Source organism: Ochotona princeps, chromosome 23 (genome assembly GCF_030435755.1).
Source record: "Ochotona princeps isolate mOchPri1 chromosome 23, mOchPri1.hap1, whole genome shotgun sequence".
Lineage (NCBI taxonomy): Eukaryota > Metazoa > Chordata > Mammalia > Lagomorpha > Ochotonidae > Ochotona > Ochotona princeps.
Window position 1 is genome coordinate 34,712,767 of NC_080854.1, and position 25,175 is coordinate 34,737,941.

At 50.6% G+C, this 25,175-nt stretch overlaps 2 protein-coding genes across 2 annotated transcripts in view; both read right to left on the bottom strand.

Moving 5' to 3' along the window:
- Positions 1-2,124: 2,124 nt before the first annotated feature.
- On the bottom strand, positions 2,125-12,741 carry ROPN1L (rhophilin associated tail protein 1 like). The gene is made up of 6 exons (XM_004583751.3): positions 12,698-12,741; positions 12,471-12,625; positions 9,584-9,707; positions 6,286-6,447; positions 3,756-3,931; positions 2,125-2,309 (listed from the first exon to the last, which is right to left on the bottom strand). The coding sequence occupies exons 2-6, from the start codon at positions 12,599-12,601 to the stop codon at positions 2,246-2,248; spliced, it is 657 nt and encodes a 218-aa protein (XP_004583808.3). The 5' UTR covers positions 12,602-12,625; positions 12,698-12,741; the 3' UTR covers positions 2,125-2,245.
- Positions 12,742-19,017: 6,276 nt separating this feature from the next.
- The window catches only part of MARCHF6 (membrane associated ring-CH-type finger 6), a 59,690-nt gene continuing 53,532 nt past the window's right edge, over positions 19,018-25,175 (bottom strand). The window contains exons 25-26 of the mRNA XM_058679979.1: positions 23,046-23,181; positions 19,018-19,423 (exon numbers count right to left, since the gene is read on the bottom strand). Coding sequence (XP_058535962.1) covers positions 19,336-19,423; positions 23,046-23,181 — 224 coding nt within the window. The 3' untranslated portion in view covers positions 19,018-19,335. The remainder of the gene's footprint in view (positions 19,424-23,045; positions 23,182-25,175) is intronic.

Genomic DNA, 25,175 nt, shown 5'->3' on the forward strand with positions numbered 1-25,175 from the left:
CTTCACCTCTCATCACTGTTACACTCACAGACAGATCTAGGAAACCTAGCTCAGACTTCCCAAGCTGCAAATGGCTCGATTTGTTACATTGCAGGAATGAAATCTGCATTCCGCAGTAGATGCCCAGGGCCTGTTCTTATGGATCGCATCTGCCACCTTCGCAGCATCAAGAGAACTTTTTTGTTTGCAGGCTCTGCAGATCCCCAAACGCAAAAGCAGATGAGGAGTTAAACACGCTTTCCTGCCCTACCTGTCGACGTGGGGTGGGGCCTGCTAGAGCTGGCAGCCAGGTGTGATGCAAGCGGGCGGCAGGCCTAGAAGCAAGGACCATGGGAAGGGAAGTGGCAGAGGGGACCGCCAGTGTGGAGCAGGTGCCAGGGCATGTGAGGCCAGGAGGAACTTCTCCACCTGTTACAACTCAGTCTGGAGGCCTGGGGGAGGTACCTGCACCTGCTGTCAGGTCAAGGGGTCATACAGTAGTGCAGGGCCCTATCTTGGTCACAAGAGACCTAGTGGTGCAGGGCAGGCGAGGGGTCTGCTGCTTCCCAGGCTGACCCCTCGGGGAGTGGGGGCTGCAACCGTGACACCCTGGCAGGTGAGAGGCTGGTGGCAAGGAGGGACTCAGAGGAAACCAAGCAGCAGGGGAGGGTGGGTCCAAACACTGTCCAAGGGGGACTGCAGGGACGAATTCAGTTTGCTTGAGCAAAGTGAGCCACCAGCTGTCAGTGTGTTGGTTCGTACATTGCGTTTACATTTGTTTTGCTCTATTTCTGGGATATTTGCACCTATGCTCCTCACAGAACAAGCCTGCACTTTGGCTATCCCCAAATCTCTTGTTTTGGCAACAAGGTGTGCCGGTCTGGTAGGACAAGCAGGGAACTAACTCTCTTGTTTACTGTACAGGAGAGCTGATTTAAAATGAAACCACCTCCTGGTTGCAGATCTGACAGGATTTGCTTTACACTCAGGGACCAGGGGCTGGCACGGTGATGTTGCAGGCTAATTCTCTGCCTTCATCCCAAATGGGCACCAATTCAAATCTCGGCTGCTCCATTTCCAGTTTCCCGTTTATACCCTGGGCAAGCAGCAGAGGACGGCTCAAGTCCTTGGGCCCCTGCATCCAGGTGGGAGATCCAGAGAAGACCCCTTGCTTCTGATCAGGTCAGCTCTGGCCTTTGCAGCTATTGGGAGAGTGAACCATCGGATGGAAGACCTCTCTCCTGTCGCTCCTCTTTGTAAACATCTTTCAAATACGCTCCCCACTTCTGTGTAAGCGCTTGTTTATTGTGCACTGTGCATCCACATGTTCCCAGCTGGCAGGCAGCTGTGGGTATCTTGTCTGTGCTGACACACCACCTCTGCTTTCTTTGGGACTTCTCTTGCCCAAACTGGCTGACGCGTTGCTCTTGTATCAGATTTCCAAAGAACCTGTTTCTGGCTGCTCTAGGCTTAGCTCCCATGTCCCCATGTGATGGTTTCCACTCTGAATTTTGTGATTTTTTTTCTCCAGCGGTGTTTTCTTTGCCCCAGGCAGCTTCTTTGTTAACGAGGTCACTAACTATGGGAAACAGTTTTCTCTACCACCTGAGCATCCAAGTGAGCCCCATTTCTGTCCACAGGAGGGGCAGAAGGTCCCTAGCTGGCGGACAGTGTCGGGGCGCCATCTGCGATCTGGGACCCGGGGCTGGTTCCTCTGCTTAGAGCAGCTTCCTGTGGGGCTGGCTGCAGGTGCTCATTTCGGTACAAACAGACCAAGCGTAGTGTGCAATGCTGGTGCTTGAAGTCTGTGGCTTCCCGACCACGGCTGAGGCGTCCCCAGAAGAGGCCGGGTCCCTGCCGGCCATGCCCTTCCTGGGGCGCCTGGGGGTCAGGGAGGTCAGGGAGGTCAGGGGGGCCAGCTCCGAGTCCATCTGCAGCCCTGCTCAGCTCCAGCTCCGAGTCAAGGGCGGCAGTCTCCCTTCCTACTCTGCCGACTGTGAACTGATTATCTGACAAAAAGACCCCGTGTTCTGCTTTCAGGTGCTTACAGGATGCGCTGAGGAAGAAATGAGAATTGAACAGGCCCTGGGAAAGCACCTGCCACGTGTTAGTTCCACCTGGAGAGCAATTCATACTACAGATGCGTGTGGTTAATGACAAGTTGTATTTGGTGTCAAGGTCTTTCAACAGCACTATTTTTGACATTAAAACATGATGTTCTCCGTATTAATGGTCTACATCTTCAGAGTTTTCTTGTTGAGGTTTTTTAAATATTTCTCTTTGCAGAGAAGAAATCTGAAACTCCTATCAGGTCATTCTTCCTAGATTCTCTACATTGGAAACAGATAAATGACGTTAGCACTTTCTCAGAGTATAGACGAAACGCAATTTAATTGTTTAAGTCTGACTTAAAAAACTCATTATCCATGCTCTCTCAACAGTAACGCTTACTCCACAGAACAAGGCACTCAGCTTCCTTGTGTGCAGGTGGGGATCTGCTGCTGGATGGAAGCATGAGTCCTGCCTGCTAACACCACCACAGGCAGCATCCTGCAGCTTGAGAACAAATGCCACCTGAGGCCTGCCCCCACGCCAGGGTCCTCTCCTCACAGCTAGCAAGGGGGCACCTCCTGGGTGTTCCCCTCACTGCCCAGCCTGGAGAGCAGGACCCTGTCCCCCTCTTGCAGAGCTCATGAGGCTGCAGGGAGGCCCAGCCGTCAACCCCACCAAGCTCACTGTCATCTCAATGACTGCCAATTGCAGCATCACTTTCTGAGGGCACACTCAGGGGCTTAAGGAGCTTTAGGAACCAAGCAGGGAGCAAATGGATGGGTGGGCAGACGCATGAGCTTCCAAACAGGCTGTGGATCACTTAGGGCCAGCATGCAGCCCCACGCGTTAAGCTGCCTCCTGCAATGACAACATCCCATATGGTTATGAGTTCAAGCCCCGCCTGCTCCACTTCTGTTCCAGTTGCTAATGTGCCTAGGAAAGCAGCATAGGATGAGCCAAATACTTGGAGCCCTGCACCCATGTGGGAGACCTGGAAGAAGCTCCTGGTTGCTGCTCACGGCTTCAGTCTGGTCAAACTCTTGGCCACTGCGGCCATTTGGGGAGTGAACCTGCACTTCCACGGCCGCGTTGCTCCCCGCAGCCTGAGCAGGAGGGACTCCCCGGAAGCACATTTCCACCTTTCCAGGCTCAGGATCATCTTGCAGGGGACAGAGCACAGATGTGTGAACACACACAGGCCACAGGGGGGCAGCACCTGAGGCCGCTGACGGGGTCAGCTTGAGACCTGAAGCAGCCTAAGGGGGCAGTGCACCACGTGCCTGAGGGCAAGTTCACCAACCAAGACCCAAGTTTGTGGAGCCAAGAACCTCTTCAAACCACAGGGACACGGCCCCCAGACCGTTTGCCAGCGGTCACTGGGGAGGAGACCAACTCCTCTCACTTGATGGCGGACCAGGACTCTCATCATCTGGCCTACTGTGCTCACGGGTCAAGATACTCTGGGGACGAGCAGCTCTGCCTCACAGTGCACATCTTCTCCCTCTGCAAACTAAAGAGGATCCAAGTCCCGCTGGGGCCGAAGCCCACGTGGGCAGAGGCTGCCCTGCGCAGACCCATCTGGGAAGGCGTTCTTTGTTCTTCCTCCCCACTAGTGGCAGGAAGAGTCACTGTTGACACACCTTACCTGGGAAGAGGTGGGGACTAATGGGACGGAAAGGCAGCTCCTGCTGCCCAGGGCATGCTTATCTTTAAAGGAGACTTACACCTTTTCCTTCAGAGTGGCAAGGTAGGCTTCCGTGTCCGCGGGAGGGATGTCTGGGTCCAGCCCGGCCAAGTACTCGTAGACGTAGCAGAAAGTCTCGAAGGGGATGCGGGCTGGCCCGCCCTCGGGATCTGAGGTGAGAATCTCACACAGGTGCTTCATGGCCGAGTTCAGGGACTAGCGGGACCAGAGGAGGGGCACAGTGAGAGGCCGGCCAGGGATCCCACCCCAGGCACATCCTCTGAGGGCCCACCTCCATGCAGCCGCCTGGGTTTTCTCCACAGTGAAAAGCCAAAGAGGAGAAAGAGAGGTCGGCTCAGGTGCCAGCAGGCAGGAAAGACTCCAACCCATAGATTCTGACAACAGGTGACACCTGTATCATTCCATGCTGGCGTCCTCGGCCAGTGTAGACCCACATGTGCTCCTGACCAAAGGGGCTGGCTGTGGGGTTCTGGGTGGCAGGCAGCGCACCTCAGCTGCCCAAGGTTGGAGGGCAGCCCAGTGCAACCAGGCTCCACCTTGCCCCAGACCCCTCGACACGGAAGGCTCTCGGGTCCAGGGATGCATGGGCCATCCCTCCCAAGGACAGGGCGTCTCCCTCATGATCCTTCCCGCTGCCAGGCTTGCCCAGGAAGCCACCCCTTTTGCCTGTAATACACCCAGAGCTCCTGGGTTTCCCTGGAAGCCTCAGGGCAGTGGCGGTCAATGGACCGCAGCCTCTTTCCCCTACACACTCTCCCCTCCAACTCCCTCAGTTCATCCTGTAGGAAACAGGCAAAGGGTTTATTTTTTTTAAAGGGGGGTGCGGATCCTGTTAACAAGAGATTACTATATTTTAAACAGCAATCTCACTTGCACATGTCTGTGAGCGCAGTGGGATCATCATCTGCTGAGTGGCATTTCTGTGTCCCCAGGCATTGTGTGAAATTCACCGTGGTGTTAAGCAATAATTGTACACCATCCATGGGGTTACACGGGAAGCTTTCACAAATGAACCCAAGGCGCAGGTCTCCTTGACATGCAGACCATGACGGCACGGGCGTCCTCTGGCCACAGGGGGTCTGAGAGACATGACTCCTGCGCCAGAGGCTGGAACGGTGGTGCAGAAACGGAGGGACAGAGCTAGGACATGCAGCCATCACTGTCCTCCAGGAAAGTGGGCCCTGGGTGCCACCAGCCAGCGGCTCCCAGCCACAGAGCAGCCTTCGAGGGTGCAGGGCCGTGCCGGAGCATCAGCTTCTGTCCCTGTCCTCTCCAGACGCCTCACCCAGCGGCTCCGGCACAAAGTGCTTGGAAGCATTTGTGGAAGGAAGGCATGAGGAAAGTCATGAGGGGCACATGGGACTCCAAAAGGTAAGGAGAGGTTCTGCCCTTTTTACTGACCGTCACCCTGACAAGGAGCGCAGAGAACGAGGAGCACGCACCTGCCACAGGGTGGCACCAGTGGCGCCCGTGGGCCTGGACACACAGCGCCCATATGCCAAGCACTCGGCACTCAGTGTGAACAAAACTTCAGGCAGCATTCCATGACAAATTACTCCTCATAAGCTCACCTCACTTCTTCACTGCCCTGTTAGGCACACTGCAATGTCCCGTGGGTGGCCTGGGCAGCTCCCTCCCAGCTGCGAGCTCCAGGCTGGGCCAGAGGCACATACCCCCGTTACAGATGGCAACCATGCTGCAAGCAGGTGAATTCACACTGCGCTCGCCGTCGGGGTGTGGCCAGGGGGAGATGGAGGGACCCTGAGAGCATGAACCGGGGTGACCACATGCTCCTGTGGCGAGGACCAGGTCAGCTGTCACACCTGAACCCCACTCTGAGTCCAGCGCCACAACCAGAAGGGTACAAAGGCACCTAGGAAGCAGTGGAAGGCAAGCAGCCGGTCCTCCGGCTGAAGCGAGGGGCCAGGCTGGACGCACTGACCACGGGCATGCTGCCTGGCAAGCGGCACGCTCTCACCGCCCTCCTACCCCTTCGGATAAAACAGCAGGAAGAGGAGGAGGCCCCTTTCCCAGGCTCGGCTTGCTAGGGGAGGTCCTGTCCTTGGCTGAATGTCTCCCTCTAGTGCCACACACTGCACATGGACAAGGGACCTCATTTTTGTCTTCAATCTGGTGCTTAATATTCACATATAGGGAGGTGAACATGACAAAGTTGCACCCAAAAAAGAAGAGTGATTGACCTGAGTTCAACTGAGAGGCATTCTGCTCTTTAGGGCTCTGCAAGGGTAGAGGGAGCGAAATTCACAACCAAACAGGAGCTACAGCAGCTGCTGCAGTTGTATTTTTGTGCATTTGGCAAGTGAATCAGTGGATGGCAGGTCTCTCTCTTGTCTCTGTCTTTTCCCTTCTATATCTCTCTACATTCCAAATAACTGAATTTTAAAAATTTAAATAACTTAGCCTGAAAAAGGCTGAGAACAAGACTGCTTTTCTAAGATGATGTTATCAAAGCAATGGGAGTGTTTCAACTAGAGCCCACATTGTTTTTGAGCCAGGCCCCTAAGGACACACCAGGTACGGGTACCTACCCCACCGAGCATGCTGCATCCAAGGGCTAAAAACTTTATCCACTCCATCGAGCCTCCACAAGGATCCAGTTGTAAGAGGGCTTTGAATTTTTCTATTGGCAGGCACAAGTTTTTCCATTTCTGCTCAAGATCGTTCAACTCCACATACTGCTTATGGCTACACTGTTTAGAGAAAACAGCAGGATATAGCCCAAGTAAGTTTTCAGAAGTTGTGAAATGTGGAAAAGGGGACAGTGAATGGTGTCACCCATAGAGGGACAGTGGGTAGAGAGGGCTGCCCTGGACCAGGGATTAGTCTCACTGTGTCCGTTAGGGGAACAAGGGGGAGTGAAACTGACCCGGCATGCAGGTGGCACAAAGGCATGAAGGCACGTGCAGAAAGGAACTTGGATAAATAAAGACACTTACAAAGCCAGCTTCCAGGGAAATGTGGGAGCTGGCAACACAGGTGTCCCTCTCCTAGGTCTAAGGGTGTGTGAGTGGACAGCTTCTGCCACCTGCTGGCAGCACCCTGCGGCATGGTGCCTCAGCATCTTCCCTGCAAATCCACTCTGCCTGGGGGTCCATTTCCCATAAAGCAGAGCGGTGGTAAAGCCCAGCTTCAGAATGCTGTGCAACCGCACAGGGTCTTTGCAAAGTTCATGCAACACGCATCTCATGAGAAACACATGCATGGATTTTAATACTTTAAAAACAAAACTTTCCGGATTCATTTATCTGAGAGAGCGGAGAGAAGCAGCACTCCCACCTGCTGGCTCACGCCCCCAAGTACCCACGAGCTCTGGACGGGGCCGAAGCCAGGAGCAGGGAGCTCAAGCCATGCCTTCCACGTGCAGGTGCGGACCCAGCTCTGTGAGGTCATCGCCACTGCCTGCCAGGTCTCAGCAGCAGAGCCTTGCATCACACCCAGCACCAATGCGGGATGCATGCATCTTACTCACCAGGCCAAATGCCCACTCCACAATCATCTTTTTACCTTTTAGTTTCATTTTGCCATGAACTTTTTCAATTGGCCTGGTATAATGGGGACAGATGAGTTTGAAAAGTAATGTTATGGCACTGGTGCCATTTCTAAGATTTATTTATTTATTGGAAAGAATTACAGAAAAAGAGAGAAAGAGTTTCCATCTGCTGGTTCACTCCTCAGGAAGGCACAACAGCTGGTGTGGGGCCAGGCTGGAGCCAGAAGCCCGGAGCTTCATCTAGGTCTCCCACACGGGTGGCAGAGGCCCAAATACCTGAGCCATTTTCCACTTCCTTGCCCAGGTCACTAGCAGGGAGCTGGATGGAAAGTGGAGTAGCCAGGACATAAGCCTGCACCCTTCACCTGCCATGCCATAGCCAGCTCCCTACTGGTGTCATTTTTAGCAATATGACCCAAACATTGTGAATGTCAAGCTTCCTTCTATAACAGTTACTCCCTACCAGCTCATTTCTCTAAAAAGAAGATGGTACATCAGTACAGAACTTCCAAGGATGTGGAGAGAGGGTAGGAAGGGGCTGGCAGCCAGGCTGGTGCTCCGGAGGGCCTGAAATGAGCCCCTCGCTGCCTGGTCGGGGAGCAAGCCTGTCGTCTTTCAGAGGAAGAGGGCAAACTGACGCGACAGTGTCTGCACGGCCTCCACCAAGACCCAGCTCAGGAGCGCGCTGAAGCCTCCGCTCCAGAACGCCAGCTTCAAGAATCTCGTGTCGTTGCTTTCAATCTAGCAGAATCTAGTGTCTCCGACTAGAAGGCACAGGGCCCTCCCTTAGAGCAGCAGTTAAGACAGCCCCGCCAGGACAGGGCACAGGGCCCCCCTTAGAGCAGCAGTTAAGACAGCCCCGCCAGGACAGGGCACAGGGCCCCCCCCTAGAGCAGCAGTTAAGACAGCCCCGCCAGGACAGGGCACAGGGCCCCCCCTTAGAGCAGCAGTTAAGACAGCCCCGCCAGGACAGGGCACAGGGCCCCCCTTAGAGCAGCAGTTAAGATAGCCCCGCCAGGACAGGGCACAGGGCCCCCTAGAGCAGCATTTAAGACAGCCCCGCCAGGACAGGGCACAGGGCCCCCTAGAGCAGCATTTAAGACAGCCCCTCCAGGACAGGGCACAGGGCCCCCTAGAGCAGCAGTTAAGACAGCCCCGCCAGGATGTCCATGTTTTATAGCAGGATGCCCAGGTTGGAGTCTCAATTCCAACTTCATGCCAAGCTGCACTCTGGGAGGCAGCACATGATGGCTCAAGTCCTGAGATCCATGCCAGTCACGTGGGAGGGCTCCCGCTCTCGGCCTGGCTGAACCCAGGCTGTTGCAGGAATTTGGGGAGATCAATCAGCAGATGGGAGACCCCAGGTCTCTGCACCTCTGCCTTTAAATACAATGAAAATACAGAACAAGTTTTTAAAGAAAGCACATGAAATACATGAAATCTGTTCTATTCATACTAATGTGTATGTGTGTGTATATATATATATCCTATTCATGCTAATGTGTGTGCGTATATATATATATCATATTCATGCTAATGTGTGTGTGTGTGTATATATATATCCTATTCATGCTAATGTGTGTGTGTGTGTGTATATATATCCTATTCATGCTAATGTGTGTGTGTGTGTATATATATATATCATATTCATGCTAATGTGTGTGTGTGTATATATATCCTATTCATGCTAATGTGTGTGTGTGTGTGTATATATATCCTATTCATGCTAATGTGTGTGTGTGTATATATATCCTATTCATGCTAATGTGTGTGTGTGTATATATATGTATATATGTATATATGTATATATGTATATATGTATATGTATACATATATATACACGTTTTTAAAAGAAACCATCTTGGGGTCAGTGCAGTGACGTAGCCAGCTAAGCCTCCACCAGCAGTGTCAGCAGCCCATATGGACACTAGTTTGTACTCCAGCTGCTCCACTTCTAATCCAGCGCCCTGCTAATGCACCTGGAAAGTAGCAGCAGACAGCCCACGTGCTTGGGCTTCTGCACAGAAGTGGGAGACCTGGAAGAAGCTCCGGCCTCCTGGATTTGGCTCTAGCCATTTGTGGCTATTTTAGGAGTAAATTAGCGATGAAAGATCTCTCTTTCTGTCTCCTTTCTGTAACTGCATTTGAAATTAATACCCATCAACAGCTATTTGGGCTTCTTTAGCCCAGACAAGGCCACCAAACACAACAGGGTCGCTCATTGCATGAACTATGCCAGCAGGGACAGGAGGTTTCCGGTGACTTCCTGCTTCGCCCAGGGGTGAGGAGAGGGCCCAGGCAGAGCAGGGGCAAGTGGGCCAGTGGGTCTCTCCTACCTGCTTGTGCAACACCTTCAGGAGCCCCTGGCTCAGCCCCGTGTCCGTTTTCTGGGTCGCCACGGGCATTTCCAATCGGTCCTTCACGGGAAGTGGATCTCCCCTTGACAAAGCTGAAAAATACCTGGCAAGGACAAGTGAGGCTGCAGGCCCAGCTAGCCCCGAGCGGCCGAGGCCGCGCGGTGACAAGGAGGATGCAAGCCAGGGTCCTACACTGAGCTCTCTGGCTCCCACTGTCTCCGTGTGCCCCTTTCTCAGTCTGTAAAGCGGGGGTCATGACAGCTCCCGTCTTGGGGCTCCTGGGAGCATTCAGCAGGGAGGTCAGCACTCTAGGGCTCCCCGATACGTGCCAGGACAGGTGGAGGGTGGGACAGGCCTAGGCGCAATGCCCATAATGTGTGCCTGCTGTGGGAGGGCTGGGCGCACTCTGCCTACTTCCTGGCCTCGCTGTCGGTGAAGGTCTCTGCCCCAGGATGACAGCTGCTGCCTCTCTCCCACTCCTTCTCCCTTGGCGTCTCCTTCACGGGGCTCCTCTTTCCTGCTCAAGCTGGAGTGAGTGAGGGGAGACACCAGCCCCAAGAAGTGACATACAAGGTCTTCTAGAAGTATCCAGCTGCGTCAAATGGTGTTTGTCCAAAACGAGTGTCTATCTCATTCCTTTTCTCTTGCTGCCCCTCAAACTCTATTCTATTTTCGTGCCTGTGAGACTTTGGTCCCATTCAGCAGCAGGAAAGCCAACGGGGACCTGGCTGCCTATGGGGTTGGGCTCCTGTAAGGCACATACCCGCTTAGTGGGACATTGTCCCTTAGCAGGGTCTCCACTGATTCAGAGCAACTTTTTCCTTGCAGTCTGCCAAAGGCCTAGGCCTAGGCATGTGTGTGTCTGTGTGTGTCTCACAGTTTTAGCGTTTGTGATCTATTTCTGGACATGCTTCTGGTTGTTCCAACAGGTAGCCAGGCTGAGAAAGCCTGCTTTGGAGGGGAGGCCAACTCCAGTTACTCTGGGGTGGCCTGGGGGCACCATGAGGCACAGCAGCCTTCCTCATCACTCCAGGCACCCAGAGTGGGTCACCAGGCTTGGCCACCAGAAACCCAGGCCTGCAGAGAAGCCCCTGCCCTGGGAAACAGGAAGGACCACTACAGTGTCCCATGGCCATCAACTTTGGGGGGCAGAAAAAGTGGGGGAGCTTCCACGTTGCTGCCATTGGGTTTTTGCCTCTTCCAGTCTCCAGCCCTCTGTGGCCCTCAGCTGCCGCAGTGACCAACTCCCTCCCCATACTTGCCCCAAGAGCTTTCTCATGAATCTCTCCCCCACAGAGATGACATTCTGCAGAGTTGGGCACAGAGAACCCTGGCAAGCAGTAAGGCCTGGGTCTTGCCCTGAATTCTAGAAGTGTGCTTAAGAGAAATGAGCAGCATGCGGCATTCAAATTCTTACTGCATCACTGTCAAGCAAAGCTTAAAACACTCACCTTTAAAGTATTACCAGACATGCTGCCCTGTTCCAAGAAAAAAAAAAATCCCAACTTTCTCATTTACATTGGGATGATCATTAAGATCAGAGACTGCATATTTTTCTTTTTTTTGAGAATTCTGAGATATTGAGAAGCAACTGGCAATGTGCTTCTCAGAAGGTGAGAGCTGGATTAGCAAGTGCTAGTTTTAACCCTTTTGGTTAAATAGCAATCCCCAAAATAAAGAGTTCCTAATCCCAGGAACCAGTGCTACTCCTTGACATGGTATGGGACAACTGTCCTGGGTCATCTGGGCAAAGGCGACTGGCTCGTTGGAGAGGCAGCCCAAGAAGACTGGAAGATGCTGGCTTTGAAGGTGGGGAAGGGGCCACAAGCCAAGGACACGAAGGCAGGTGGCCACGGAAGCCTGATTCGCTCTGGCGCCCAGAACTTTCAGAGTGCAGAGTGTGTTAAACCCTCAGAGCTCACTGCAAGGGGGCTGGCACAACGACACCATAGGCTGATCCTCAACCTGCAGCTCCAGCAACCACATGGGCATTGATTCATGACCTGGCTGCTCCACTTCCCATCCAGCTCCCTACTTGGGACCTGGGAAAGCAATATAGAATGGGCCAAGGCCTTGGGTGCCTGCACCTGCATGGGAGACCCAAAGAATCTCCTGGCTGTGGGCTTGGGATCGGCTCAGCTCCAGTTTTGCAGGCATTTGGGGAATGAGCCAGCAGAAGGAATATCTTTCTTTCTCTGTATAAACCTTTCATACAAAAATAAATAAATCTTTAAAAAAGGAAAAAATGAAAAAACCCTACTGCAGGGATGTCTTTCAGCAGGCATAGGACACTAAGCCTTCCTGGTTACTGGCAGTTGAGAAATCCAACAAAAGACATGATGGTTCAAACACACACACACACACATACAGACACACACACACACACACACACACACACACAGAGGACTTACAACGATAAAGATTCGTAATTATAGAAGTTCCCCAGTAAAATCGAGAGGGTTGACCTGAATGGCCCTGCGGTCTGCGGCTGCCTGCTCCCTCCCAGGGTCAGCCTGGGGCCAGGCGGCTTGAGGCCTAACATGCTGGGATTCTCTGCAGAGGAGGTACCCGGGTGGGAGATTCTGTCTCACGAAAGGCACTTTGCAGACCAGAAGGGGCTCAGTCACGTGCCTGTCTCTCAATCATTGCAATCGATGACCAACTCTGGATCCACCATCGTACGCTCTCCAAGGCTCGAGTGGCCTCGACTGTGCAGGTAAGCGCCCATTCTGCCCCTTCCTGGCCTGCTGTGCGATACCAGACCGTTCCAGTCCTGGATGGGCAGGCAGGAGTCGGCACCCCCAGTGAGCTCTGGCTGCACTCTGCCCCCGGCCCTGACTCGGACAGGAGGCCCGGTGGAGCTTACCCCGCGGACCACTGCAGCACGTCGGCGGGCTGGGTGCGGATGGCAGCCTTGGTGAACTGCTTCAGGATGTCGGGCAGCTCTGGGGGAATGTGGATCTGCTGCGCGCAGAACATGGTGTCGGGCAGCGGCATCCTGCGCCGCGCACCGGCACCCGGCTGTGGAGAGAGAAGGCGGACCGTCAGCGGGAGCCGCGGCGGCCGTCCTCCCCGGAATCCCGGGGTACTCACCGACTCCGGCTCCTTGGGAAAGAAGGGATAACGGTCCCTTTCGCGACGCCACAGACCGCTACTGTGGCGCTGCGGTCTCCAGGCAACCAGGACGCGCTCGGGGCTCCGCCCCTGGGGCTGCGCACGCGCACACGCCTCCAGCCGAGGCGGGGCGGAACTCGGGCGGCGGCGCGCCTGCGCAGTCAGGTTCTGACGCCCTTAGTCGCAAGCAGACGTTTTGGCGGTGCTCCCACAGCCTAATGTGAGAGCAGCGGATGGATGAAGGATCACACTTCTCCCTGGCTCTGGCTCCCCAGGTAGTCCTCCTTAGAAAGGGTGCCGTTAAAATACTTGCAGCGAGCCGGTCTGGGCTTCCCGCTGGCTTCCTCACACCTGTTGGGCACTGCCCACGGCTGCCCACAGGGGCACGTGGCTGCGGGGGAGCCTGGTTGGTACGCACACCCCCCCCCCCCACACACATACATGCCCTCTCAGTGAACGGCACGGCGAAAAAAAGAGCAGTTGCGACTAAGCTGGCGACAGTATTGGAGAAAAGTTAATGCTATTTTTGGATCTAGCAGTCTTCGGGAGCTTATCCTACAGTTTGAGTGTAAAAAGTAGTAAGTTTACCTCACTGTGTAAGCAAGCGAGCTGTCCGCACGGCGGAATGTAACAGCCACGACTTGAAAGGAGGTAACTGCTTACAAGGCAGAAAAACACCTGGAGTGTGGGAACAGATTCTGCCAATCTCTGCTGAACACAACTGGGCAGAGAACACTCAACTTTTTAAATACTCATTTTTATTGGAAAGTCAAATTTAGACAGGAGGAGAAACCGAAGATCTTCCATCTGCTGGCTTACTCCCCAAGCAGCCACAACAGCTGGAGCTGAGCTGATCTGAAGCCAGGAACCTCTTCCGGGTCTCCCACGTGGGTGCAGGGTCCCAAGGCTTTGGGCCATCCTTCACTGCTTTCCCAGGCCACAGGTAGGGAATGGGCTGGGAAGCGGAGCCACTGGGATTAGAACTGGCGTCCACCTGGGATCCGGGTGCATGCATGGCAAGGACTTTAGCCAGTAGGCTACCACACCAGGCCCACTAAACTTTAAAAAATATTTTACTTGAGTTACAGAAAGGATAGATTTTCCATCCACTGGTGCACTCTCCAAATAGCCACAGCTACCAGGGCTGGCTTCTCTGAGCGAGGAGCCTTGAGCGTCTTCCAGTCTCCCATATGGGTGCAGGAGTCTGAGGCCACCTTCCCGATTCTCCAGGCATTAGCGATGAACTGGATCAGCAGGGACATGAATTGGTCACCCATGTGGCATGCCAGCACCACAGGCTTAGCCTGCTACACCACTGCGCCAGCCTCTGAAATTATGTTCTTCTGTGGATTGTGCTTTCCAGCGTTGTACTCAGTAAATCTTTGTCTAGCGAAAAGCTCAGTATTTTCCCCTATTTTCTTCTACGACAGGTTGGGTTTCATACGATCACACTTTAATTTCTGCAGTTAGGTGCCAACTTGTTCATTTTGTACTTAATAATCGTTCCACCATTTTCTCAAGGCCTTTGCTTACATATTTTATCAACAATCAGCTATTCACACGCACGTGACCTATCTCCAGTGTCATTCTGTTCCATTAGACCAACAGCCAGCCAGAAGGGACCGTCCCAACTGAGCATGGAAATAAGGAGTGAATGGGTTCCCCTGGTCATGCCATTTCTCTTCTCCAGGCAGGTCCTAAGGAGTTACTGAATAAACATGGAAAAGTTCAGACATTTAACACAAAACACATTCCAAAATCACTGGACAAAGTGATGCAAAAGGCATCCTCACCCAGGCGCCTGCAACATGAGGATGGTTTTGCAGAGGGTGGGCTGAATGAAAGCGGACAGCTGTGGGCCTGGCGCGGTAGCCTAATGGCTGAAGTTCTTGCTTGCACGCAGCAGGGTCCCATATGGGCGTCAGTTCGTGTCCCGGCTGCTCCACTTCCCATCCAGCTCCGTGCTTGTGGCCTGGGAAAGCAGTGGAGGATGGCCCAAAGCCTTGGGACCCTGCCACCCACATGGAAGACCCAAAAGAAGCTCCTGGCTTCAGATCAGCTCAGCTCCAGCTGCTGTGCCACTTTGGGAGTGAGCCAGCAGATGGAAGGTCTTTGTCTCTCCTCTCTGTAAATCTGCCTTCCCAAATTAATAAATCTTTAAAAACAAAAAAGACAGCTGAGAGGAACAAGGTGGGGAACCTGTAGGAGTACATATTACCAGTTAGCAAGGCAAGTTATTAAGCATTCAGTCAGGTGAGGGTTCCCCAGGACACTTTAAAAATAAATTTCTTTATTTGAAATACGGCTTGTGGGAGTGAGGGTGGTAGAGAATCGGAAGCTTCCGCGCACTGGTTCTCTTCCCAGATGATGGCAGTGGCTGGAGCTGGGCCAGCTGGACAGGAGCTGCATTCCGTCTCCCACCAGCAGGGAGCTGGCCAGGACCTGTACCAGCACCCGCATGGGATGCCAGGACTGCAGTGCTGGGTGCTCCCAGGAGCGTTTTGATCTTAGGTCTCTATCAGAACCTTCTGTTCATTTTTTTGCTCCTTTCCATTTCTGGATTTTGGGGCAGCAGACATCATGTCATCCAACTCCAGGACTAAGTACAGTGCCAGAAACAGACAGACACCAAACACAACAAAATGGGAGCGAGTAATGTTACTCATAAGTCAGTTTTCCTAAATGACTGTTCCAAGCGTAAGGGGAACACGGATGAACAGTGCTGAGTTTCACTTTGCCAATTTTCACTGCTGAAAAACGTCAGGTTCACATATTAAAACTGTCTACCCTACCACCCCTGCAATTAAAACAACAAAAAGCACCTGACTGGGAGAAAAAATTATGAAAAATTCTGAAGCTAGAAGCACACATTAGACGCAGTCCGTGAGATCAATGACTGCATTCTGCAACAGGAGGCGCAGGACGTGTGGAGTTCTTCCCTTTGACACACATGGCCCACTGCACCTCCTGCTCTGGGTCTGCTTCATCCTGCCTTCATCTGCAGGTGACAGCTCTAACCCTTGGACCTTGTGGTAGCACCTTACCCACTGCACACAGCAAGGGGCTTCACCCTTGCCGGGGAGGGGGGACGGTACCCAAGCTGAGAGGAAGGGGGCCATGTCCTCTGTAACTGCATTCTAGCTGAGCAGGAAGGGGCTATATCACATGCAATGAGTTACTTTTCTTATATTTAAAATATCTGGATTATCTAAGTGTAAAGCAATCTTGCAACAAAGCAAACACAAAATAGGCTACATACAACTAACATTCACTTTATTCAACTTCGTTTTCTTAACTCATAAGACAACAAATGAGCACATAAAAAGGGAGCATCTTCATATACACATAAAACTGGGCCGGGTGTCTAGGTGTTTCAATAGAAAACGGGTAACTTCGCTAACTCCATGTTCTGTTCAGCCTCACCACAGTCACTCCCAGGCCGGGGGTGACTGCACTTGCATGTGGGGCACTTTGTTACCTTAATGACTACAAAACGAGGCACTCTTACAAAGTAGCCAGGAAGGAAAACAGGCACACCGCTGTGTGATGCTGATGCCAAAGGCATGGATGGAGATGACATGGATAAAGAAGCCCTTACTCACGATGACAGCTGTTCTTGAGCTCAGGGCAGGACTCCGCTGAAAGGAAAGCAGGTTGGCTGCCGGGCCCCACAAGGGAGGTGGCGTCCCATGGTATCTTGGGGGAAAGACATTTGAGGTCGGCCTTTTCCTGATGCTGACTGGATAACATTCTAAGCAGCATTTTTAAACATTCATTTAATTTTACAGTATGAAAGACTTTAAAAGGCCAGTCCTGAGAATGAAGTAGTCACCTTGCAGTTTAAACAGTGCCAGTGTTCTTCCACGGCAGTCTTACACTCGGTGTGACTTTTTGGTTTTGTTTTAAAACGTCATCAATTCATCCTAAATCCAAGAAGTACACTTTAATAGCATTTTGCCAATACAGAAATGACACATCTAGGATCAAATCAACTGAGGAAAGTTACTATTACTTAAACAAGGGAAAGAAAAAACACAACACAAAAAGTCACAGTAGTAACATTTACATTAAGTGTCTCAATAAAAATTTCTTTTGTTTACATCAGGAATTGAGATGTCTCATCTTCGCTGTGTCCCCAGAGAAAGGGGGAGATCACCTTAAACAAGGAACTTTGAAAGGCCAACTAACTATACACAAACTTCACAATGGCATTTTCTTCAGTTTTTATCTCAACTATTAGTATTTAATAGTCTAAAAAACCCATAATTTTCTAATAATGAACAACTGTACACTTCAGACCATTTGTAACTGGCCATGTGAAATCCAAGGTCAATTTGTCTCCAACTTACAGATAGTAATAAAGCAAAATGTTCTTTCCTAGTAAAGTTCCTTGAAGACTTTTAGCCCAATGCAAAATAAAGCACAACTATACTATGATTTTTTAAAAAAAATTCTACATGAAGGGCAGCAACAGTAGCATTTTCTGAAGTATGGGTTTTCTGTATTTATAAAACTCTTGCTTAACAGTAAAACCTGGATGCTAGCCAAGCAAACATACGCCAGAAAATTCTTTCCCTATTAAAGAATTTATCTTCTTGAAAACAACAAGACAAAGCACAACTTAAAAACTAGGGGTAATTCTTGAGACAATGAAAAGTTAACGGCCAAACAAAGAGCAGGCTTTGGCCGCTCATATTGCTGTTTTACAAAACCTAGGCTCATCTGTAATATTGCAGCATTAAGCTTTTTAACCTTTATACTATCTGTTTTTTGTTTCTAGACATTCTTCAGTGACTTTGTATAAAGATTTACAAATTCTTCAAAATATGAAAAGAAACCTAAATTAAAATAATCAGGTTACATCTCAATTCAATATTTCTCTTCCCCCTAAAAAATCCCAATTCATATAGACATATACCATAACAGGTGGAATCATATTTGAAATGGTAATTCTTCAGGGACTAAATTTCAATGTAAAGATAGAGTTAAAAACACCCATTTCCTACAAAAGAGAGTGGATTACTCCAAAGTGCCAAATAGTATAACACTGAATTCTCTGTCAAGTTCATCTTTATACTGATACTTCAATATATATTTTAAAAGTAACTGTTTACCCCTTAGGGAAAAACTCATGAAAGCTAAGACAACCAGGACAGGTTGTTCTTGATTTTGGTTAGCTTATGTCTGGCTGACTTACACGTTTTCAGAATTCTCCAATTTTAGTCCATGGATTTTAATACTTTATGGAAATTCTCTCACAGTTTCTGATGATTTTATGTTATTTTCAATGAGAATGTGTAAATTGTCACTCAAAAACAAATACTATCATAACAACACACCATTACCATTGAATACTTCAATCATATGTCCAACCCTTTTGTTTTCCTAAACATTTAACTGGAAGCTTTGGTTGTAAGTGAAAACTCAGTTTGTAAGCGTTCAGTCTCTTCAGTTTTACAGCACATTTCCACTGAAACACATTCCTACGTTAAAAGGCCACCTTGGCCGGCTGGACAAGTGGGAACAAGGTTGTTTCCGTCACTATTCTGCTCTGTCAACAGCTCTGGGAATGCTGGGATTACTGAAGCAGCAGTAGAGACTCACTGTCTGTCCCCACCAGCTGGTGTACTGACCAGGAGGACGGGCTCGGCCAGTCTCCTCCAAGGCCATCTAAGGTCCAAAGCACACCCACTCTACAGAGCATCTCAGAATGACCTAACACAGGCAGGACGCATTACTGCTGCTGATGGTATTCTGTGAGCTTTAAGATCCTACATGACAATTTTGGCCACTGCTGCCAAAAAGACAGCTTTGTGTAGAAGAGCGGGGCGAGGAACTAATGAAAATCTTCATTTGTTTTTTTTTTCCTTTTTCCTAAGTACAGACATGCCCCTAACAAGCACAAAGACCCAACTCCCAATGCTGATCACTAGGAATATTAAATTATCAAAATTAAAAATAATTTCCTTACTAGCACAATATACTATACAATATTATAAACACAGACACATGAAAAAAATCAGGCAGTAGAAAATGTACAACAGCTTTGGTGTTATAAAATAACTTCCCAAAACCGACTGACAGTGAAGCACAGAGTTCATGTTTCCTTACCAAGACACTCCACTGCTGCTTTCAACGTGTTTCCCTTATGTTCCTGGTAAGGTCTGAACAGCCAAGACAGAATGTGAGAACTGCCAGGGACAGTGACAACTGCACGCCACAAGACGTCACTGCAGAGTCCTGCCTGCGCACCAGTACTCTGTGGCACGTTTCCTGTCGAGATCACAGCAGGTCCAAAATAAAGTGACAACTAGATTTAATAAATTAATATACATTTTGTTTAAAGATGTACAATGCACATTCTGTTTAATCCAAGGTGTGAGGGCCTCAGGGAGCTTCTATTTACACATATACAGATCTCAGACAGCAGTGACGTCAGCAGACACACGCAAGAGCAGCAGAGTTGAGGCGGCTGCTTGCTGAATGCTGAAGACACAAGTCAAACAGAGGAAACTTAAAAACAGCGCTGAGAGAGCACGGAAAATCTCCACACAGAGAAGTCCACAAAAAAGGACACGTAAAGGCATGGGGAAGGTGAAGGAGTTGAGACAATCACTTTATTCTTGGGATGACTGTGGAGGTGGAGATGTGCCTGGTTTGCCGGATTTTCGCTCGTAGTTCACGAGGCGTTGCCCCACAAGGTATCTAGGTGTGAAAAAACAGGTGGTTACTCTGGTGTACCCTTGTAGAGTAAAACACCCTCCCCAAAGCAGCAAATAATGTACTTGTTGAAAATAAACTGGATCACCTTACTCCTTCTTAGCATCCTTCGGTGGTTAGGCAGGCCAAAGAGGACTCTAGAATGAAAATCTCCAAAGGGTACCAAGGTGGGAAGCTGACACTGAGCTGTGGGTTTATGGGAAAGGGAGAAGCAGCAGCACCTAGAAGGGTTCCTAAGCGGTGCTTCAGCTGATAGTTACAAGAATTCCCAACTCAGAAACAGCCTGGGGAACAGAGCTGAGGAAATGAACATCAAAGCACACACTCCAGGGACGTCAGGGGGAGATGCTGAGGCTCTGAGCGGGTTCACACAGCAGGTGACTGCTCCTGACTTCAGGATGTGATGAGGGCAGAGGGCAACGCCCAAAGGTGTGGGACTGCAGAAACAGAGCTCCCACCCCCAGGGACAGAGCACAGGTTCCAAAGGCGAGGGTGCATGGAGCACGGCCTGCTTCCACTGTTTCACTCAGTGCAAGGCCCTGGGGGCTGGCCACCAGACGACAGGGCCAGGGAAGCTGGATGACAGGGCCTGTGCTCAGGGAAGCAGCGGGCCCCGGGAGCTGCTCAGCACAAGCCGGCACCTCTACGCTGAGTGAGCCTCAAGATGGTGAAGCTCAGCCGGGCTCGCCAACAGCCCACGCCATCTGACTGGCACGAAAGGCAACATGATGAAGTGCTGGTGCCCACAGACTGGCTCACACTTTACATTCCCCGAGGTCATTCTTGCTTTTCCCTACTATTTTCTGCACCTTGAGTCACATCTACCATCTTCTCTCAGTTCACATAAGGTATTCTTGCTCTTTGCCCTGGCAACTTCACAGGCACCTTTTAAAAGTACATTTATCGGGCTTGGCAGCGTGGCCTAGTGGCTAAGGTCCTCGCCTTGATCCCATATGGCCGCTGGTTCTAATCCCGGCCGCTCCATTTCCTCTCTCTGTCTCTCCTCCTCTCAGTGTATCTGACTTTGTAATAAAAATGGAATAAATCTTTAAAAAAAAAAAAACAAAAAAAAGTACATTTATCAGGGGTCGGCACTGTGGTGTATATAGCCAATGAAGCCACTGATTGTGGCACCAGCATCCCACTGTGGGTGCCCATTTGGAGACCTGGCTGCTCCACTTCCAATCCAGCTCCCTGCTAATTTGCCTGGGAAAGTAGTGGAAAACGGCCCAAGTGCTTGGACGCCCGTAGCCATGGGGAAGGCCGGGAAGAAGCTCCTGGTTCCTAGCTTCAGTCCGGCCCAGGTCTGACTGATGCAGCCCTTTGGGGAACGAAGCAGCAGGCAGAAGGCTGCTCACTCGTGCTCTTTCTCGCTTCCTCCCTCCAACTCTGTCTTTCACAAAATGACAAAGCACATTCACGCTACTGCTTCTCTGTCTGGTATCACAGTTTAATCCCTTTATCTTCTCAGTTCTTTGCCAAAAGCCAATGAGTTCTCATCCCAGTATTCTCCAAGGAACCAGTGTTTCCTCTGGACTACTACAGCAGCATCTGACACATTACACACACACGTAATCATACTCACAAACCACTGCATACACACAGGTAATCACAATCACAAAACACAACAAGACTGGCAATGAGAAAGCAAACAAAACAAAAACCAAAAAACCAAAAACAAAAACAGCTAATGAACTTCCCGACACTGATGGTGCCTCGAAGAAAGAAGCCTTGCCCCGCCCGACTCTCACCCCCGTCTATCACACAGTGACACGCACAGCCAGCCGCGGCTGCACCGTGCTGCACGGTGGACATGCACGAGCAGACCACGTCTTCAGTGTGGACTACGCTGAAGTTTTCCGCTTAGAGAAACAGCAAGAGAAAAGGGCACACTGGGCTGCAAGGAAAACAGCAGGAATGGATAGGAAATGGTGAGAGCAATGGGCATGGATGCTGGGAAGACCCGCGAGGGCAGCAATGAGGGCGGGCCGACTCCAGACAGCAGAGGCAGGCAGAAAGCCCCCTGGCTGTCAGGTTTGTCGTCCCGTCTGCCGTACTCACTCCTTCGCTCCAGCAAGATGAGTGAGAAAACTGGAGTCAGCACTGAGCAGACAGCCCCTTCCTTCAGCACCGAGGGTCTCTGCACTGTCCCCTTCCTTCCTTCAGCACCGAGGGTCTCTGCACTGTCCCCTTCCGTCCTTCAGCACCGAGGGTCTCTGCACTGTCCCCTTCCGTCCTTCAGCACCGAGGGTCTCTGCACTGTCCCCTTCCTTCAGCACTCAGGGTCTCTGCACTGTCCCCTTCCTTCAGCACCGAGGGTCTCTGCACTGTCCCCTTCCTTCAGCACCGAGGGTCTCTGCACTGTCCCCTTCCTTCCTTCAGCACCGAGGGTCTCTGCACTGTCCCCTTCCTTCAGCACCGAGGGTCTCTGCACTGTCCCCTTCCTTCCTTCAGCACCCAGGGTCTCTGCACTGTCCCCTTCCTTCAGCACCGAGGGTCTCTGCACTGTCCCCTTCCTTCCTTCAGCACCGAGGGTCTCTGCACTGTTCCCTTCCTTCAGCACCGAGGGTCTCTGCACTGTCCCCTTCCTTCAGCACCGAGGGTCTCTGCACTGTCCCCTTCCTTCAGCACCCAGGGTCTCTGCACTGTCCCCTTCCTTCAGCACCGAGGGTCTCTGCACTGTCCCCTTCCTTCCTTCAGCACCGAGGGTCTCTGCACTGTTCCCTTCCTTCAGCACCGAGGGTCTCTGCACTGTCCCCTTCCTTCAGCACCGAGGGTCTCTGCACTGTCCCCTTCCTTCAGCACCCAGGGTCTCTGCACTGTCCCCTTCCTTCAGCACCGAGGGTCTCTGCACTGTCCCCTTCCTTCAGCACCGAGGGTCTCTGCACTGTCCCTTGTATTCTTTACTGTTCGCAGGTGCTCTGGGGAAGTCTGAACACTTCAACCTCCTTCTTCCTCAAAGTAAGAGGACCTACAGCACACGTTCAAAGTAGAAACCCAAGAGTCAAAGAGGGTGCTGATGATAATGACATGAAGCCAGTAAGTGGAAACTGGGGGCTCTCCCAGCAGGCTAGGACAGACACCAGCTGCCAGACAGACACCATCAAAGCAGAGGACCCAATTTTCATCAGGACAGGGCAGGACAAAGAGCTCCGTGGGCCCAGGAAGCCACTTCCTTGACTTTCCACGATGTCTCCCTGAGAACCAGGTAACAGTTTCCAAGACTTTCTTCAAACACACAATCTCTTGGTGCAATCTCCAAAACCCTGAAGTCCTAGGCCACCAGAGAGGATGTGCAGCTGATGACATCAACGGTTTACTATACGGTCCGACCAAAACATAAGAAAACAGACTGAACAACTATTTAGAAATGACATTAAAATTTTTTCTTCTCCAAACCAGTTCCTCCAACTTTTCTCCAGCTCTGTAAGTGACAACTTCATGTTCCTTGTCGCTCAAGAGCAACGGAATCCTTGGCTCACTCTCCTTCATTTCCTAAACCAAGTATGTTAGCAAATCCTCCCTCAAAACATAAGCAGAATCTGAGCACTCTCTCTCTGATGATACCTTAACCAGAGTGGCAAGATGAACGGGATACAAGACTTACTTGTCGTTTTTAATATGTTCATAAAGGCGCTTGAACTGGCGGACCTGGAAGGACAGGATTCCCATCAACACCACGACCATCAGCAAAAATGGATAAATCCGCCGGTGGACCAGGTTTTGCATTTCTGCAGTAACACCTAAAAAGCAACAAAACAAACTGTTCAGTGTATGTGAAGTGACAGTGGAATGAAATACGGCTCTTGAGGGAGCCAGGGACGGCACAGTACGTGTTCAAATGAGTTTTCTAAGCTCTGGCTCTGGGACCTGTCAGCCACGAGCCCTTTCCAACACCCAGTTTTCCCCTCTGTAAAATGGGAGAGGTGGGCTGGATGACTGCCGAGCTCACACACTGGACTCCAGTGCCCAGCGCAGTGATGCCTGTTACCCGTTTTAGGCACATGCAGCAGAAAACACCACCAATAAAACGGACTTTCCTAACTGCAGGGTCTATTCCTTTTCACCCAGAGAAAGCAGCCCTGAAATCCACACTGACCACTCTTGTCTTCCCTGATCTTGCTCGTTTTAGGACACTCAAGCATCATAAATTCTAATTCTTGACATCATAAATTCTAATTCTTCCTTGATGGATGGGAGGGAGTGGCTAGAAATCAAGAGTTAGTATTCCCAAGGAAAGCAGAAAACTCCACCACAGTTTTGTGGTAAGATAAAGAAAGAAATAAAATCTAGGGTTTGCATCCAAGTGTGGAGTCTGTGGTCTCCATAAACCTCACTTTCCTCATCCCTAACACAGAGATTAAAAACCACCCTAAAAGCTCTTCCAATAATAATAGCACAAATTATGTTAAACATCTAAATAGATGGCAGAAAACGCTAAAAATGTTCACTAATTTTCCCCTTCTAAAACTTTCTTCAATAGGCTCACAATGAAACTCTAATCATGAAAACATAATACAGTTGTGGTTTTAAAATCCAATAGTAAATCATAACCCTACATACTATTAATGAGTAGATTATAACATACATTAATAAGTGGAACATAATAATTTTAAGATATCAGGGCACTCCTACTAATCAAAATAGTAAGAAAATAATTTTTATTAGAAGTATTTTTTTAAAGATGTTAACTTGAAAGGCGGAATTTCAAACACCAAGGCAGAGCGAGAAGAGCAGAGAGAGAGTGAGAGACAAAGATCTTCTATCCAGTGGTTCATTTCCCAGTGGGAGGTCACAGGTGGGGCTGGGAGGCTGCAGTCAGGAGCCTGGATCGATGCCAGCACCCCCACATCGATGCCAGCGCCCAAAGACTTGGGCAACTGGCCACAGCTTGTCTAGGTGTTGTTAGGAGCTAGACTGAAGGTGAAGCAGCATGCTCTTATGGGACGCCAGTGTCACAGGTAGCAGCTTACCCTGCTATGCCACAATGCGGGACCCAAAAGTATCCTTCTTTGTTTTTTTTTAAAGATTTATTTATTTTTATTACAAAGTCAGATATACAGAGAGGAGAGAAAGAGAGGAAGATCTTCCATCCGATGATTCACTCCCTAAGTGAGCGCAACGGCCGGTGCTGTGCCGATCTGAAGCTGGGAACCAGGAACCTCCTCCAGGTCTCCCACACGGGTGCAGAGTCCCAAAGTCTTGGGCCGTCCTCAACTGCTTTTCCCAGGCCACAAGCAGGGAGCTGGGTGGGAAGTGGAGCTGCCAGGATTAGAACCGGCGCCCACATGGGATCCCGGTGCATTCAAGGCGAGGACTTTAGCCACTAGGCCACGCCACAGGGCCCTAAAAGTATCCTTCTAAAGAGTCAAAATGATAAACTTCAGTGAAGTGTTCTGCAAACCAAGTCGCGGGCTTTGAATTATATTTTGTCATGTATATTTTAATACAGTATGTGTGACACTTGGCAGTCACAATGCAAACCCAACAAAGTCTCCAAGTTTTTAACTCAAAAGGAACCAGAATATGAGGTCAACTGCTGACTGGCCTCCCCCAGTTTAACTCTTCCCAGTTACCCGGGCTACTTGCTTGTTAGGAGACAAAGGAAGGCTGGTCTTCCTCTACCAGCCCGTGTGTAGCTTGCTTCCTAACCGCTGTCTTTACTGAGAAGCAACTGAGACGCTCTGAAGGGCAGGCAGGGCACACACGAAGGGAACGTGTAAGCAGAGTTCTCCTA